We start from the raw sequence: 15,524 nt of genomic DNA on the forward strand, positions 1-15,524 counted from the left end.
GGCGAAGGAGCAGCTGAGACTGACACTACAGATGTAAACACAGCCTCACAGCACGGCTGTGATTTATGAGGGATTGCAGAGTGCAGGGGGACCTTAGTGGGGTTTGGGATAGCAACAGAGACTGAGCTGTATAGGCAGATCCAGCCTCTGTATGCAGAGAACATTCTTTAAACACACCTCGGGTTCTCTTTAAGCTAAGTGAGGTCCTTATAGAATACAATATACATGTAGTTACATATAAAACTTATAGTTTGGTGTGGGGTGATTTACTTTTAGATTGGTTGGTTTTAAGGTTCAGCACCAGTTTAATAATTCCTGATTACGGCTACTCTTCGACTAGGTTCACATTGGGACATTGTGATGCTGTGTTATAAAGTCTTATAACACAGCTGACCCCACTGCAATAAGAACTCTACGCAACGTTCACAGTGCAACATTGACGTTGCATTGTAATGTGTAGCATTATGGTAACGCACTGCTGCACTGCGTTACCTCTAAACGCACACTTTACCAGGTACAGGAAAGCATACTTTGCATTGACTGTATGCTTTACTGTACCTACTTTATGTGACGGTAATGCAGCATTAATTAATTAACGTCATTATAACAAATTAGCAACATTTTACATAGTTACATAGTTATTTGGGTTGAAAAAAGACAATTGTCCATCGAGTTCAACCAGAAACATTAGCCGGCCGGCTCCCTCACATATCCCTATGAACCTAGCCTGAGAAAGCAGACTGTACACGGGCAAAAATGTGCATCAAGCATTACCACAAGTCATATTCCAGGCCTAGAAGACACACACTTTAATTTTGCTTGTAAATTAGCCATATTGTAGGTCTTTCCTTAAATATATTCACCCTATTGTTGCTTGTTCTCTCATGGTCATTGTTACTTTCAAATATTTTTTATTTTAGTTACTACATTTTAGAGATTTTTATCATTATTCTTGGAAATGAGTACTACTTTAATCATTTATACATTTATTTGGTAATAGCCTCCATTTTTGGATTTCTACCCTTTTCTTTCTTAGTTTTTTTTTTTTAATCTTCACGAACTCGAAATCAGCAGTCAAAAAAGGCAACAATATACTTGCAGTATCCGTCTAAAAATAAGCACTTACACAGTCATAGGGCTAGTAAATTGCACAAACAGGTCACGTAATCTGCCTTACTGTCTTCGACAACCACTAGGGCCCATTCAAAGAGGCTTACAGCTAATAGGATTTGCTATTTGGAACCTGGTTGCATGTATGTCAGAATAAAAGAAGAGTATTTACAAAAGAAAGAATATGGATGCTATTTGGCAGCCTTTACTTTTGCTGTTCTTATTCTCCAAACTTCGCTTGGTGACGTCATCTTGTGCTGTTGGATGCTCCTGTACAAATGACACATTTGGACGGTAAGTGAAACTTAGATAATTATTACTGGTGTGGGTCACTTCCCAGGGTATTGTAATCCAGTACAACATTATAATGATGTGACAATCTAGTTCTTCTTAAGCCACAAGTTCATAAAGGAACATTACACAATACTTTACCTGCATTGCAAGTGTAAGCAACTATACATTCTTTCGTCAAATCCAATCTTAAAAATAGGCACATATGAATAAATAAAAAAAAGATATTAAAGCAACCACTCTGGTTACCAATACATTTTAGTGCATAGGTAAACTATTCCCAGATAAGCCACTCTTTCTTGATTTGGTGACCATACTGCAAATATATTACATAAAAATATTAGTGTTATATTCTTGCCAACTTTGTCCAATTTTTTTTTTTTGGTCGGTGGCCTATGCATTTATTTCATAAGAAAATCTCCCTGATCATGTCTTATTTATGTATATTATATTAGCATTATAAATTGTGAAACTTTCTAGCTATAGAATTTGTTTTTGCATTGATTGGTCTGAATAATATATTTCCTGCCTTCAGCTAATTAAATGGTAAGCCAACGAAAGGCTTCCGCACAAGTTTATTTATAAATGTATCTCTGATGCACTAAAAAGTGTCATAATCACTAGTAATCTTTCTTACCTTAGATACGTAATAACATTTTAAGACCATAACAAAACAAAAAGTATTAAAAATCCTTTGCAAATTAAACAAATTATAAAATTATTTTTACCTTATTTTGACAAATAATAAGGTATAAGATCGGTTAAACTACCGATCTTCATGCATCCCACAGTTTGCAGTAAAAAGACATAACTGGAATAATTTGTAGACTGCTCACATGTCACAGACATAAATATTGGTAAAACTACTCTTTAAACAGGCAATGCAAATCGTACAAAGTAAATGTTTCTGCTTTTTAATTGAAATCTGTCAAAAAATCTTACAGAGATACAATAGCTGACGAAACAATTCAACTTATAGTTTTTGAAATAAGACAGAATTTCCTGCAGAAGGAGCAGTGATACAAATTATCACCATTCCATGTAGACAAATGTGAAGCTCTGGGGATTTATGCAAATGAAAAGGCCAAAGAAGTGGAGTTTAGCAGCCCAATAAATAAATAAATAAAAAAAGTTAGACTATCATGTTACAGTATACCTTAGGTGAGAGGGATATGGGTGCTGCCATATTTATTTACTTTAAAACAATGCATATTGCCTAGCTGTCCTGCTGATCTTCTGCCTCTTAAGGTGCGTACACACGCACTACAAAAGGAAATGACAGGTCCACTGGACCCTCCCACTGGGCGGTCTTTAGCCGACAGTATGCGCGTGTGTACGCGCTGTCGGCGGACTGATAAGGCTGTTTCTGAACGATCCGCTCAACGGATCATTCAGAAACAGCCTTATCAGTCTGCCGCCAGCGCATACACATGCACATACTGTCGGCCAAAGACCACCCAGCGGGAGGGTGCGGTGGACCCGTCGTTTCCTTTTGTAGTGCGTTTGTACGCACCTTAATACTTAGACCCTGAGCAAGCATGAATATCAGATGTTTGATTACTTTTTGACTAATTTTGCTGATTTGCTGCATGCCTGTTTCAGGTATGTGATTCACACACTACTGCAGCCAAAAATATTATCAGGACTGCCAGGTAACTGGTACTGTTTAAATGGAAATAAATATGGCAACCTCCATATCCCTATCTTCAGGTGTCCTTCAAAGCCAAACTGCAAAAAATAAAATTTTAATTTGGATAACATAGTTAGGGGTTTTTTTATGTTTTGTTTACAACTGTCTGTGTTCCCATAGGGAGGGTGCTTTGTTTGTTGCTGTCTCTTTTTCATGCAGTAGATTTACTAATTTCCAGTCAGGGTGGGAAGTGTGAGAAAGACTCCCTGGTATTTAATAAAAATATGATAAAGTGATTTTAAGATAATCTTAGCCACCTCCTCTGTGTATATATAGTACATATTGGTACCTTCAAAATTAGAAGGTTGCACCTACACAAACCGAGTTGTTGTACTGATGCCCCTGATGAGTCACATTTTGATGAAACATGGGCGGAGTCTGATGCGGAGGCAGGTAGAGAGATACAACGTGGCTTAGTATCGGAATGATGCCTGTGACTGGAAGACCGGAATATTACAAAGGGGAGCCTTCCGGTGACCTCCATATGGAGGAGAGCCCATTAAAAATCTCCACGCTGATGATTTTGTCTTGAGATTGTAACTGCAATGACTTTTAATTATTAATAAAGGTAAACATTTTTACACTATTGGGAGCTTGTTTCATATGAGGTATACATCTGAATGCAACCTACTGTGATGACTGGAGGAGCTCAAGCTGAAACACAAGCTTTGCCAGGAGGGTGGGGGGCAGCCAGCAAATCTCCCAAAGCGCTGACAGACTTAATTCTGGGTCTTAACAGCAGGGCAGTATTTAACTACTGGGTGTAGTGGAGGCTTTCTATCATCTTGTGCAGAGTTTTGGAGCATCACAGAGGAATACAAGCATTGTGGATAGTGATAAGTTTTGGTTCATGTGACTAGTCTAGGACTGTACTGATTTTATACTTGCAGTGGTAATGGTGGACTATATAGTACATGAGGCACATCCTTCTACATTTGGGACAAACTGGTAACTGTTTTCCTGCTGTTTCAGAGAGACTGGTGGAGCCTTCAAAGCAAATCGTGTGTGCCTTTAAAGCAAATCTTGTGTGACGTGTAGTACGGATAATAAATAGACCATTAGTAGCAAAGAAAAGTTTCATATTTTTATTTTCATGTAATTAGCTTTATTTATAACTTTGCATCATACTGTCACAGTTGCACTTAAATTTGCTTTAACCACTTGCCGACCGCACAGTCATACCGTGCGGCGGCAAAGTGGTAGCTGGAGGACCAGTGACGCAGATCTGCGTCGCCAGGTGCCTCCCTAATTAATCAGGAAAGGCCGCTCGCGCGAGCGGCCATTTCCTGTTAGATTACGGACCGGGTCTCCGTGAATAGCCTGCGAGCCGCTGATCGCGACTCGCAGACTAAATGTAAACGCAGGAGACATTTGTCTCCTTTGTTTACATTGAACGGCGCTGCTGCGCAGCAGCGCCGTAAGGCAGATCAGCGATCCCCGGCCAATCAGCGGCCGGGGACCGCCGCCATGTGACAGAGGACATCCTGTCACAGGCTGCACAGGACGGATAGCGTCCTGTGCTGCCCTGATCACCAGGGGGGACAGGTCGGAGAGGGAGGGGGGGGGAATTTCGCTGCGGAGGGGGGCTTTGAGGTGCCCCCCCGCAAACCTCAGGCAGGCAGGAGCGATCAGACCCTCCCTGCACATCATCCTCATAGGGGGAAAAAAGGGGGCAATCTGATCGCTCTGCATGCACCCTGATCTGTGCTGGGGGCTGCAGAGCCCACCCAGCACAGATCACAAAAAACAGCGCTGGTCCTTAAGGGGGGGGTGAAGGCTGGGTCATCAAGTGGTTAAGTCAGTGGGAGCTTTATGCCATGAGCTCTCTTTAGCAGCTAGTGCAGGCCCAGATTTACATCACAGGCGCCTATAGGCACAGATGTCTTGGCACCCTAGACTTCTTCCTCCATGAACCTGCAAACCCCCGCTGAACCTCACCACAAGTGTGCTGATTAGCCCTGCTGTCACTTCTTACTTACTTCCCTTGCCCGTCATAGGTACAGGTGTCCCTTAGAATTAGGTAGCCAGAGGTCCCCGCCTCATTATTAAGTAGCTAGAGGTGCCCACGACTGATAGGAGATCCTGTCAGCGGAATGCTGAGAGCAGGGTGAGTAATCTCTCATTTACACTCTGCTCAGGACTCTGCATAGGGAAGGAGGGAGAGAGGCACTAGGGGAGGAGAGTGAACCGCCTTTCCATCATCAGGCGCCTGTAGGCACATGCCTACAGTGCCTTATGGTAAATTTGGCCCTCAACTAGTGTGTACATCTTTGTGTATGAAGTATCTATTACACAGCATTTCTAACAGGTAAAAGCTAATACATTTAACCAGCAGCTGCAAACCCAAGATTGGAACCAACCCTTGCCTGTCACAGTCACACAGAGGGGATTGCTGAAAGATTACTAAAAGGACAGCTGTATGATTTCAGTCTTATGCAGGTGCATGCAGTGGGACATTTCTTCTAATAAACTAAGGCTTTTCTGTTCTTATTTACTGAAATTTCTGTGGGTCCTGCTGCATGCACCTGTATTCAAACATTCACTAATTAATAACAACAATTTTTTAGTATTCCAGGCTATGTAAATACAACTGACATGAATATTAATCTTAAAATCCAGACCAGGTTTGCTGAATCACTTGTGACAGCCCCACTGAGATGCATTAGTAAATCAGGAGATGCTTGGGGATACCTTAAGAATCAGTTCCTTTGTGTTTTATGTGGGTCTTCATTTTTAAAATCAGTGCAAAACAAAATGCAAGTAGTTACCTACAGCTAGGACAGATTAACTGTCAGCAGCTCAGTCAACTGTAATAAAAGGAATTGCATTTGGATTGTATACTGATTACGTGCAGGTAGGGGAAAAAAAGTACAGGGCAGAATTCTTACATGGGAGATTGCAAAAAAATCAGATAGCACCACATTTGTTATGCAAATTTCTTGCATTCTCATTGATTCAGCCCAATCATAAAAACAGGAAAAATTGTGCATGTACTACATCTGTGATTGGGTGAAAGTTGTACTGCACCACTGTGAACAGGGCACCACGATTATTATGTCAATCATAGTGCCCTTGCAATCGGGAAAACACGTGCTTCAGTTATGTAAACAAAGTGCATGCAGTGAGGTGTGTCCTTCTTTAAAAAAAAACAAGGGGACCAGGGAGCGCTCCAACGGTGCGTTAACTATTTAATATTAAAATGACAAGCATAAAAAATTATAGGTCTGAAGAAGGCGTGGCTATACGCTGAAATACATTGTGACGTCAGACGGCTTGCCGTGAGGAGACCCAGCCGTTGTCCCCCTTACACCTGCTACCATCACGCATGGACCCTGTTAGCCCTGGCCAGGCTCAGGAGGCGGAAGGGACTCGCTGGTGGCCTCTTACATGTGCATTACTTGCACACACAGTGTAAGTGCAATTTTTTATGCGTGTCATTTTAATATTAAAGAGTTAACGCACCATTGGAGCTCTCCCTTGTCCCCATGTATCTTTTCACTACCAGATTACTGGCACCACCCAGTAGTGGGAGCAGAACCTGGAGCCGGAAACTCAAGTTAAAGGGCCAGAAGTAGTACCAGCTAGAGCCAGGATAAATACTCTTAGTACTCTTCTTTCAAATGTGTCTTCATTATTTATGAAACTCCATGTAATTCATCAAGGCTCTAATAGCTAATACAATTATTCAGTAAAGTATGAGTAATTGTTTTCCTGTGGACAAACAGCAGCCCCATTTGTAATGTGTTAGGCCTGGTACACACCAAGAGTGGTTCTGAGCACTTTTAAAAGCGCTTGGCTAATGTATGTGTGTTTTTTTTACAGAAGCTGTTCAGTTTCAGTTTTATTGTAACAAAAAAAAAAAAAACGCTACACCAAAATGCTCCAAAAATTGCTAGGCATGATTAGAAAATCGCTAGGCACATGCCTAGAATAGCTCTGAAAAATCACATCAAAAAACGCTGAGCGGTTGCGATTTTGCTAGCACTTTTTGATGTGCACTGGCCCTTTATGTTTAAAAGTAGAAATCTAGTCGTATAACAGGAGACTGGAACCATCAAATGTATTTTGCTCTTTTATTGCATAATCAACATGACAGCACTAAACAGCAATGTTTTGAAGCAACAGCTGTTGCTTTGAAACATTGCTGTATAGTGCTGTCTCCTGTTGTTGAATCTGACCTGGAGTGCTGCCAGATCGACCAAGGCACATAACCTAGAGAGAGAGAGAGGTGTGCTCCAACATACCTTGCAACTTCAAGTAGATAATCTAGTAAATATTTAGGTTTTGTGTAAACACACTTAAAAAAACTGAGTAACACAATTATTGTACATCACCTGTTGCATACCTTCTTTTTTAGGAGTCTTCTTTGCATGTCCTCATCACTCAGAAGAATACCAGATGACATCCCCTCAGATATTCGTAAAGTCAGAATAGAAAAATGTGACTTGACCGAACTGTCACGGGGATCATTCGTTGGTGTTAGCTCATTAGAATTTCTATGGCTTAACTTTAACAATATCACACTAATGCACTTGAAAAGTTTAGAAAACCTGAAACATCTAAAAGAACTAAGACTACAAGGAAACAAATTACGTTCAGTACCATGGACAGCATTTCAAGACACCCCTGCTTTAAGAATATTGGATCTGAAACATAACAGGTTAGATGTTCTTCCTGAGCATGCACTGAAGTTTCTATCCAACCTGACGTACTTAGACTTATCCTTCAATTACTTTACTGTCATTTCTAAAGATGTATTTGCAAACTGGCCCCTGTACCAAAGAGCTCATGCACCACATCAAAGAGCAGAAGTAATATCTAATGCAATCCTGGCCTTAAATGACAACCCTTGGATATGTGATTGTCGTCTCAAAGGCTTTGTCCATTTCGTCAAGACAGTCACCCCACCGATTATATTAATGAATTCCTATCTGACTTGTGCAAGCCCAAGTTCTCAGATTGGCAAGTACTTTCATGAACTTGAGCTGAACAGTTGCATGAAGCCAACTACCAGTCCACTGTTTGCCAATATTACAGTCCAGACAGGTCTAAACATTACTTTGTTATGTATGATAACAGCAAGCCCTACTCCTTCCATACAATGGACACATGGGTTAAAGTCAATCAAAGCTTATAATGGTAAGTAGAATTCATTAGTCCAAAATGCACATGTAAATACACCTAAAACAAAGAGATTTCAGCTCAAGAAATTCTTAAAGGAGCAATATTATGAATTAAGTGTTTTTCAGTTACTGTAATAAAGGGTTTCTGCAAGATAAGCAAGGTTTAACATAGTTAAATTGGCTGGTCAAAATGAATCTGTACACTGATATGTTGTACTCTAGAGTCTCCTAACCAGTTTAGTTACTGACGCCGCTGTCCATTTTCAAGCAGAGTGCCTGTAGCAGCTAATCTCCTGCCTGTTATTTGTCACTTCCCCTTCCTCCCTGTGAGGCTGAAGTCTCTGTGAGTTATGCTGATCTCCGAGGCTCCCTGCAGTTTTGCCTGCCCTCCACACCTAAAATTGCTCTGGCTATAAGCAGGTTCTGCTCCTTGATTTTTGTGTGTGCAGGGGACCTCAGGGATCAGCGTGTGCTACAGCCAGCAGCATGGGGATGCAGTAAGAGGTAGAAGATTCCTATCTCAGCCTCACAGGGAGGGGGGAGGGAGGATTAGTTGCTACAGTTTTCCTCCTCTGCAGAGAATGGACATCGACATCAGTAATTTAGCTGGTGTATAGATTATCACTCTTGAAGTTGGGCATATCCATGTACAGATTAGTTTTGGCTAGCCAATTTAACTATGTTAAACCTTGCTTATCTTGCAGAAATCCTTTATTATAGTAACTGAAAAACACTTAATTTGCAATAGTGCCCCATTGAGTAAAACAAAATGTAATGGTTTAGTTAACTAGTCCTGCAGAATTCAGAATTTTGCATCAGAATTCAGCAATTTCAAGTTGAAAGAAAGAGTTCACATAATTCGTATGCGTAAATTCCAAGAGTTATGCAAATTACATTTGTGTAATGCATGAATTAAATGTCACATAAATAAATGTCTGCTGAGCAAGTATGTCTCATGGCAGAGTCCCAGTGGATTGGCGTACAGCCCACGTTTTCCCATTATTTAAGAAGGGCAAAAAATCAGATCCAGGAAATTATAGACCTGTAAGCTTAACATCAGTTGTATGCAAACTATTTGAGGGGTTACTAAGAGATACTATACATGACTTCATAGTAGAAAATAATCTTATTTCTCAGCATCAACATGGGTTTACTAAAGACAGGTCCTGTTTGACTAACATGCTCAGCTTTTATGAGGTAGTGAACGCTAATGTGGATATTGGGAATGCTGTAGATGTGATATACTTAGACTTTGCTAAGGCCTTCGACACTGTTCCCCACAAAAGTCTGGTGCAAAAGATGAGGATGCAAGGACTGGGGAAGAGTCTGTGTGCTTGGATAGGGAACTGGCTAATGGACAGAAAACAAAGAGTTGTGGTCAATGGATCATACTCAAAATGGGAGACTGTTAGCAGTGGGGTCCCACAGGGGTCTGTACTGGGTCCAGTGCTCTTCAATTTATTTATTAATGACCTAGTGGATACAGTAGTGAGCAATGTTGCTATTTTTGCAGATGATACAAAATTGTGCAGAATCATCAACTCTAAGGAAGATAGTGTTATATTGCAACAGGATCTGGATAGGATGGCTATATGGGCACATACATGGCAGATGAAATTCAATGTTGACAAATGTAAAGTCATGCATTTTGGTCGTACCAATGGTCTAACACCATACAAAATAAATGGGATACAGTTGGGGACATCAAACTTGGAGAAGGACTTAGGAGTACTCATCGACAACAAGTTAAATAATCGTACTCAATGCCAAGCCGCTGCAGCTAAAGCTAACAAAATTTTGGGATGCATTAAAAGGGAAATAAAAACTCGAGATGCTAGCATAATATTGCCCCTGTTTAACTCTCTAGTAAGGCCACATCTGGAATATGGAATTCAGTTCTGGGCACCACATTACAAAAAAGATATTGCAGTTTTAGAGCAGGTGCAGAGACGAGCAACAAAATTGATACGTGGGATGGAAGGTCTCACTTACCAAGAAAGGTTAGATAAACTGGGTTTATTTAGTCTAGAGAAAAGACGCCTTAGAGGAGATCTAATTAACATGTATAAATACATCAGAGGGCAATATAATAGCTTGGCGGATGAGCTTTTTGTCCCTAGGCCTTCTCAAAGGACTAGAGGACATGATCTGCGCATGGAGGAAAAACGTTTTAGCCATTTATTTAGGAAAGGGTTCTTTACAGTAAGAGTGATTAAGATGTGGAATGCATTGCCACAGGAAGTCGTTATGGCAAACTCTATACCTGCATTTAAAGGGGGCTTAGATGCTTTCCTTGCGTTGAATGACATCCATGGCTACAATTACTAGGTAATGCCAATGATGTTAATCCAGGGATTTTATGATCAACAGGGATATGTGAGGGAGCAGGCTGGAGTTGTACTTTGTACTGGTTGAACTCGATGGACGTATGTCTTTTTTCAACCAAAGTAACTATGTAACTATGTAACATTGTAAACGAAATAGTGACATATTGTGAACATATGTTCACAAAATTGCATTAACCATATGTAACCTTATGGTAAGTGCTAAAAGATGTACTGAGTAAATTACAATTTGACAGTTTCACAGTGGAACCTTGGAACCCATAAACTTTGGAAATATTTTCTGAATTCTGTGCAAACTTTTGGCAGATTTGGAATTTGGCAACTCAAACCTGCCCTAGTCTTTAACCTTTCATCTATGGACCAAAGGAGTACTCAAGGCATGCATGGTTGGGGTGGGGTGGGGGGTGGGGGGTTAGGCTTGAGCTGAGAAATATACCTCTGGTCACCACAGTAACTCCTGTGAGGCTAAGAGGTAACACCTGCCCCCCCCCCCCCCCGCAGTAGCAACAGTAAAATTGTTGTGCATTCCCTGTGCATGTCAACTTTAATCAGGTTTACCAATTAGACCCATACAGGCACACCACCTCTCTTCTCTTTCACCTACATATGTAGCAAAAGGAGTAAAAGAAAACTTATAGTTAGATAAATATGGTAAATTACATGGCTGATCCAGTGCCACTAATCATTTAGGGATCAGTCAGCCAAGTGTGTGATTCAAGATCTACTGGTGCCAAAAGGTCAGCATGCAGTAAGGCAAATATCATTATTAAATGGGTATTGAAATTGCAGCCCCGTTATCCCGCGTATTTAAGTTTTCTATTTATTGACGTTTAAAAATAAAGCAATAAAGATAGCACAGAAGAAAAAGAATACAAGTTATACATTGTAGCTGTTAGGACGGCTATTACGAGAACTGTAAAATACATGCATACACATATATATATAAGATGAACATTTGTTCCAGAGTGAAACCACTGTAAGCTACCTCTTCCTGTATGTATTACTAGTGTGATGGCTCTGAATCTCTTACCATTCTAGTAGCTGGACTGTACCTCTTCTGGCTAAAGAACAAAAATGCTGCAGAGCTGTAGTAACACAATGTTAGGCGGACCTGAACAATTTAAATGGAACATGTAAAATATACTGTGCAATAAATATTGCTGAATGAGAACCGACACAAATAAAAAAAATAGATGGTTTTATTAAAATTATTAAAATTAAAATTAATTTTTTTAAAAATGTAAATCGCTGCAGCAACAGAAAGCTCTGCTGGTGGCAAGAAATGGAGGCATCATTTGTGTGCTAAGGTGTATGGCCTTGCAGCAAACTGTTAAAGCTGCAGAGTGCTGAATTGTAAAACTTGGCCTGATTCCTAAGGGGTGTAGGCCTGTGGTCTTCAACAAGTTAAAGGACCAAAGCTCATCTTTTAGTCCAGAATTTGTCCGTCAGAGGTTCAGAGCTGTCAGATTAATAGCGCATACAGTGAGTGGCAGCTACATTGAGGGCAGAGAATGAGATGGTTAGATAATATCATGGAAGCAATAAGCATGAACATGGAAAAGCTTCGAGAGGTAGTAGAGGATAGAGGGGCTGGCGTGCTGTGGTCCACGAGGTCACAAAAATTTTGACACAAATGAATAGCCACTGAACAACATAGGAAATAAGTGTTTTACTCTGGGACAAATATAACTCCAATCCCGCTATCCTTCAAGTCAGCAGCTTTTCTATGTCTAATGAGATGTACTTTAAGTGACTTTTTTTCTCCTGCAGTAACCTCATTTTTGATTGATGAAGATAATATGAAATCAGAATTGTTCATCCCAGTGGCACATCTTGCAGATGCTGGAATATACAATTGCAGGGCAACAAACTTCTTAGGCAACTCAACATCATCAATTATGGTAGATGTTCAGTCTCCAAGTGTAGGGGATCCGTTAAACCCCCTGAGTCCATCCTCATCATCAGAGGAGAATGTCTACATAGATGTAAGAATCGCTAAGCAGACTGTTTATGGCATCTCCTTAGAATGGTTTGCAGCAACAGAAAATCCAAGTGAGACTTGGTATACTATCTACTTTGGAAAATACGATGACAAAGAGAAGGATGTCATTAATATTGGTCCCGGAATATATTCCTATTCTGTTAATGATTTACTTCCCACAACCAAATATGAGGTATGTATCACTTTAAAGAGTCGGCCTCCTCGTAAGGGACAATGCATTGTTTTTATGACTGGCAGTGACATCAGTGAATTAGAACAAAGGGAAAAACTTATCCACATCATAGTCATTGTGTGTGCCATGGTTCTGGCAGTGCCTGCTGGAATGTATGCTTGTACCACAGAAACCAGGCTTAACTGTGTTGAAAAATGTTTAGGAATTTTTCGCCGAAAGCATAAGGCACAGAAAAACCTGAAGAAGGATACTACAAAGGAAAGTACCTTTGATAGCTTGCAAGCCAGCAGCGATGAAGGACTTTGCCCGCGTGAAGGAACAGAAGAGAACAGAAGGAGAAGATGCTCAGAAGAAAAGGTTAATAAGACTAAACTAGAGAATAAAAATGCTGCAGAGCTGTACTAACACAAAATTTACTTTTGCCCAGATGACCTTAAAAAGGAAATTAATATGGAACATTTAACATGTACTGTGCAGGGAATATTGGAAAATGAGACACACCAGTGGTAACACAGAAGTAAAGTTTACATGAGAAGAATTTTTGGGAAGCAAAAGTTCCAGGAAATGTACATTTCTTAGGAGTTTTCTTCAGAAGAGGTCCTGCTTCCTATACTTACAATAATCAAACAAAAGTGTGAAAAATAATAAAGCAACTAGGATGGAACTGTGACAGAAAACTGTACAGTCAAAATATTTGTTGATGGTTAAAGTGTTTTTTCAATCAATCAATGATTGATGTGAGAAAGTGAAGACACAGGCAATGATAAATAATTTGCATGGAGGAGAATCAAATACAGTATCTTTTATACTGTAATTACTGTGTGCATACCTGTGGGGTGATTTATTCTCACTTCCTGTTGTGGTGATATGTGTGCTCAGAACAAGGAGCAAGGTTAAATCCCCTCAGTGGAAAGAGAGAAACCTTTCCATGGGCTCTGTTTTAACAACTTTGTATAGAAAACTTGAAAAACAGGCTCATAAGATTCTACCTTAAAGGGAAAATATTAGCCTCAGCTTTTGTAAACTGCTACTGCTAGTTTGATGCAATGAGCACCATGCCCAGATCCCTTATGCTCAGAGAATGCCTACAAACCCCAGGCTTACATTTTACAAAAGACTTAACTTCAAAATGTTTAGCTTCTTCTAACATCAAACCAACTCCTTATCTGCCTATAGTAATTGTAATCATTGGATTGTCGGGGTACAGGAAGGGAAAGACCTAGAGTCAATGACCCTATGCATCCTCGACTTTGTAACAAAGTTAGTTTTGTGTGCTATATGGTACGTGTACTTAAGCAGTTCTGTCGGTCTGCAAACACTAACACCACCAGGTGGTTTACCTTAAGCATGGTTAGTAAATGATGGAAAGAGGATATTTCCCATCATATATCATAATACTTGAAGCAAATATCACGGTGTATTGAAAGCCTTCTCCTCACCAAAATAACAACCTTGAGACAACAGCATACTAGAGGTAAAGGTTTTCTAGACTGGGAATACCATTTATTATTTAATAGATTACATCCAAATATCAGTTACTAGGTGTGTATAAAATGTGATGCATTTGTACATAAATCTTTATGTCACATTGTGTCACCTTACGACCTTTTTTAAATATCTTTTGTTATCTTTTTTGTACAGATTTTGTTATAAATAAAAAGTGTTCTCTACTACATAGATTCTGAACCTTACTTTTGAAGATTTCAATGGAAAAAAGTCTATATTTTAGAGCAACTAAAGGAGATAAACAATTCTATGGCTAAAGCAGCCAGGTGGAAGCTAGCTCTCATTCCTAACATGCACCAGGCAAGCATAGATCTACAGTGTTCTCTGAGTAACACTTTCAGTTTTTTTTTTATTTACCAGTAAGTTGTGGAAATGTTAAATATGTTTACGTTCTTGTGTTTGATGTGTTTATGTTCTTAAATATGCTTATTATGCTGACAAACCAACGTTGCTATAATTAAATGGCAGGGAATGGAATGAAGGGATAAGAAAAAAAGAATCTCACACATATTCAATAGATTTTTTTTTTTGTTCAATAATTATTTTTTATAGATTTAGAAAGCACCACCAGCATATTCTGTAGTTATGTACAAAATAATAAACCAAATGGGTACATAAAAATACAGACATTGCTACATAAAACAGAATTGGAAGAAATCATAGTACTGTATATGCCTGCGTATAAGACTACTTTTTAACCCTTAAAAATCTTCTGAAAAGTTGGGGGTCGTCTTATACGCTGGGTATCATTGATACCGGGTGATACGCCCTATCTATTCTTCTATACTGCTCTGATAAACAGGGAGACAGGGAGAGCTGACCAATCAACTTAGGGAGAGGGAGAGTTGACCAATCCAACCAGTCAATTGACTATATACTGTTATATACTGGGTACCACATACAGTACAGCACCAGTATATGATTTTTTTTTTAATTTGGTGTACGTTGGAAGAGGGATAGTCTTATACGGTGAGCATATCACAAACTCTATATTTTAACTGAAAACGTTGGGGGGTCGTCTTATACACCCAGTCGTCTTATACGCCGGAATATACCTACAGTGACAAATGCAACTTGACTAACAGAATGTAGAAGAACTCCCAAAAAAACAAAAGAAGAGAGAATAAAGTATTAGGTCATTCCTCTTTCTATGTCCCTTTGTCTCATTTGTACTTGATGTACTCATTTGTACATTTGTATTCTACATCTTCCAGGTGGCTTCTGCAACCTTCTATCTTGGATGTCTGTCACATACCTCTTGCATGTTCCATACCCCAGTGTCTTC

The 15,524-nt window shown here is 39.7% G+C and overlaps 1 protein-coding gene across 1 annotated transcript; it reads left to right on the forward strand.

Moving 5' to 3' along the window:
- Positions 1–1,239: 1,239 nt before the first annotated feature.
- LRIT2 (leucine rich repeat, Ig-like and transmembrane domains 2) lies at positions 1,240–15,384 on the forward strand. Its single transcript, XM_068258856.1, has 3 exons — positions 1,240–1,404; positions 7,449–8,230; positions 12,330–15,384. Exons 1-3 carry the CDS (start codon positions 1,295–1,297, stop codon positions 13,136–13,138), a joined length of 1,701 nt encoding a protein of 566 aa, XP_068114957.1. The 5' UTR covers positions 1,240–1,294; the 3' UTR covers positions 13,139–15,384.
- Positions 15,385–15,524: the final 140 nt, after the last annotated feature.

This window comes from Hyperolius riggenbachi, chromosome 10, assembly GCF_040937935.1.
Source record: "Hyperolius riggenbachi isolate aHypRig1 chromosome 10, aHypRig1.pri, whole genome shotgun sequence".
Lineage (NCBI taxonomy): Eukaryota > Metazoa > Chordata > Amphibia > Anura > Hyperoliidae > Hyperolius > Hyperolius riggenbachi.

What these genes read in the sequence shown, in the direction of transcription:
- LRIT2 (XM_068258856.1), top strand. Translation starts at nt 1,295, where the DNA reads ATGGATGCTATTTGGCAGCCTTTACTTTTGCTGTTCTTATTCTCCAAA. An exon ending in ACAAATGACACATTTGGACG is followed by an intron (nt 1,405 to 7,448) that starts GTAAGTGAAACT and finishes CTTCTTTTTTAG; the next exon opens with GAGTCTTCTTTGCATGTCCT. An exon ending in GTCAATCAAAGCTTATAATG is followed by an intron (nt 8,231 to 12,329) that starts GTAAGTAGAATT and finishes TTTCTCCTGCAG; the next exon opens with TAACCTCATTTTTGATTGAT.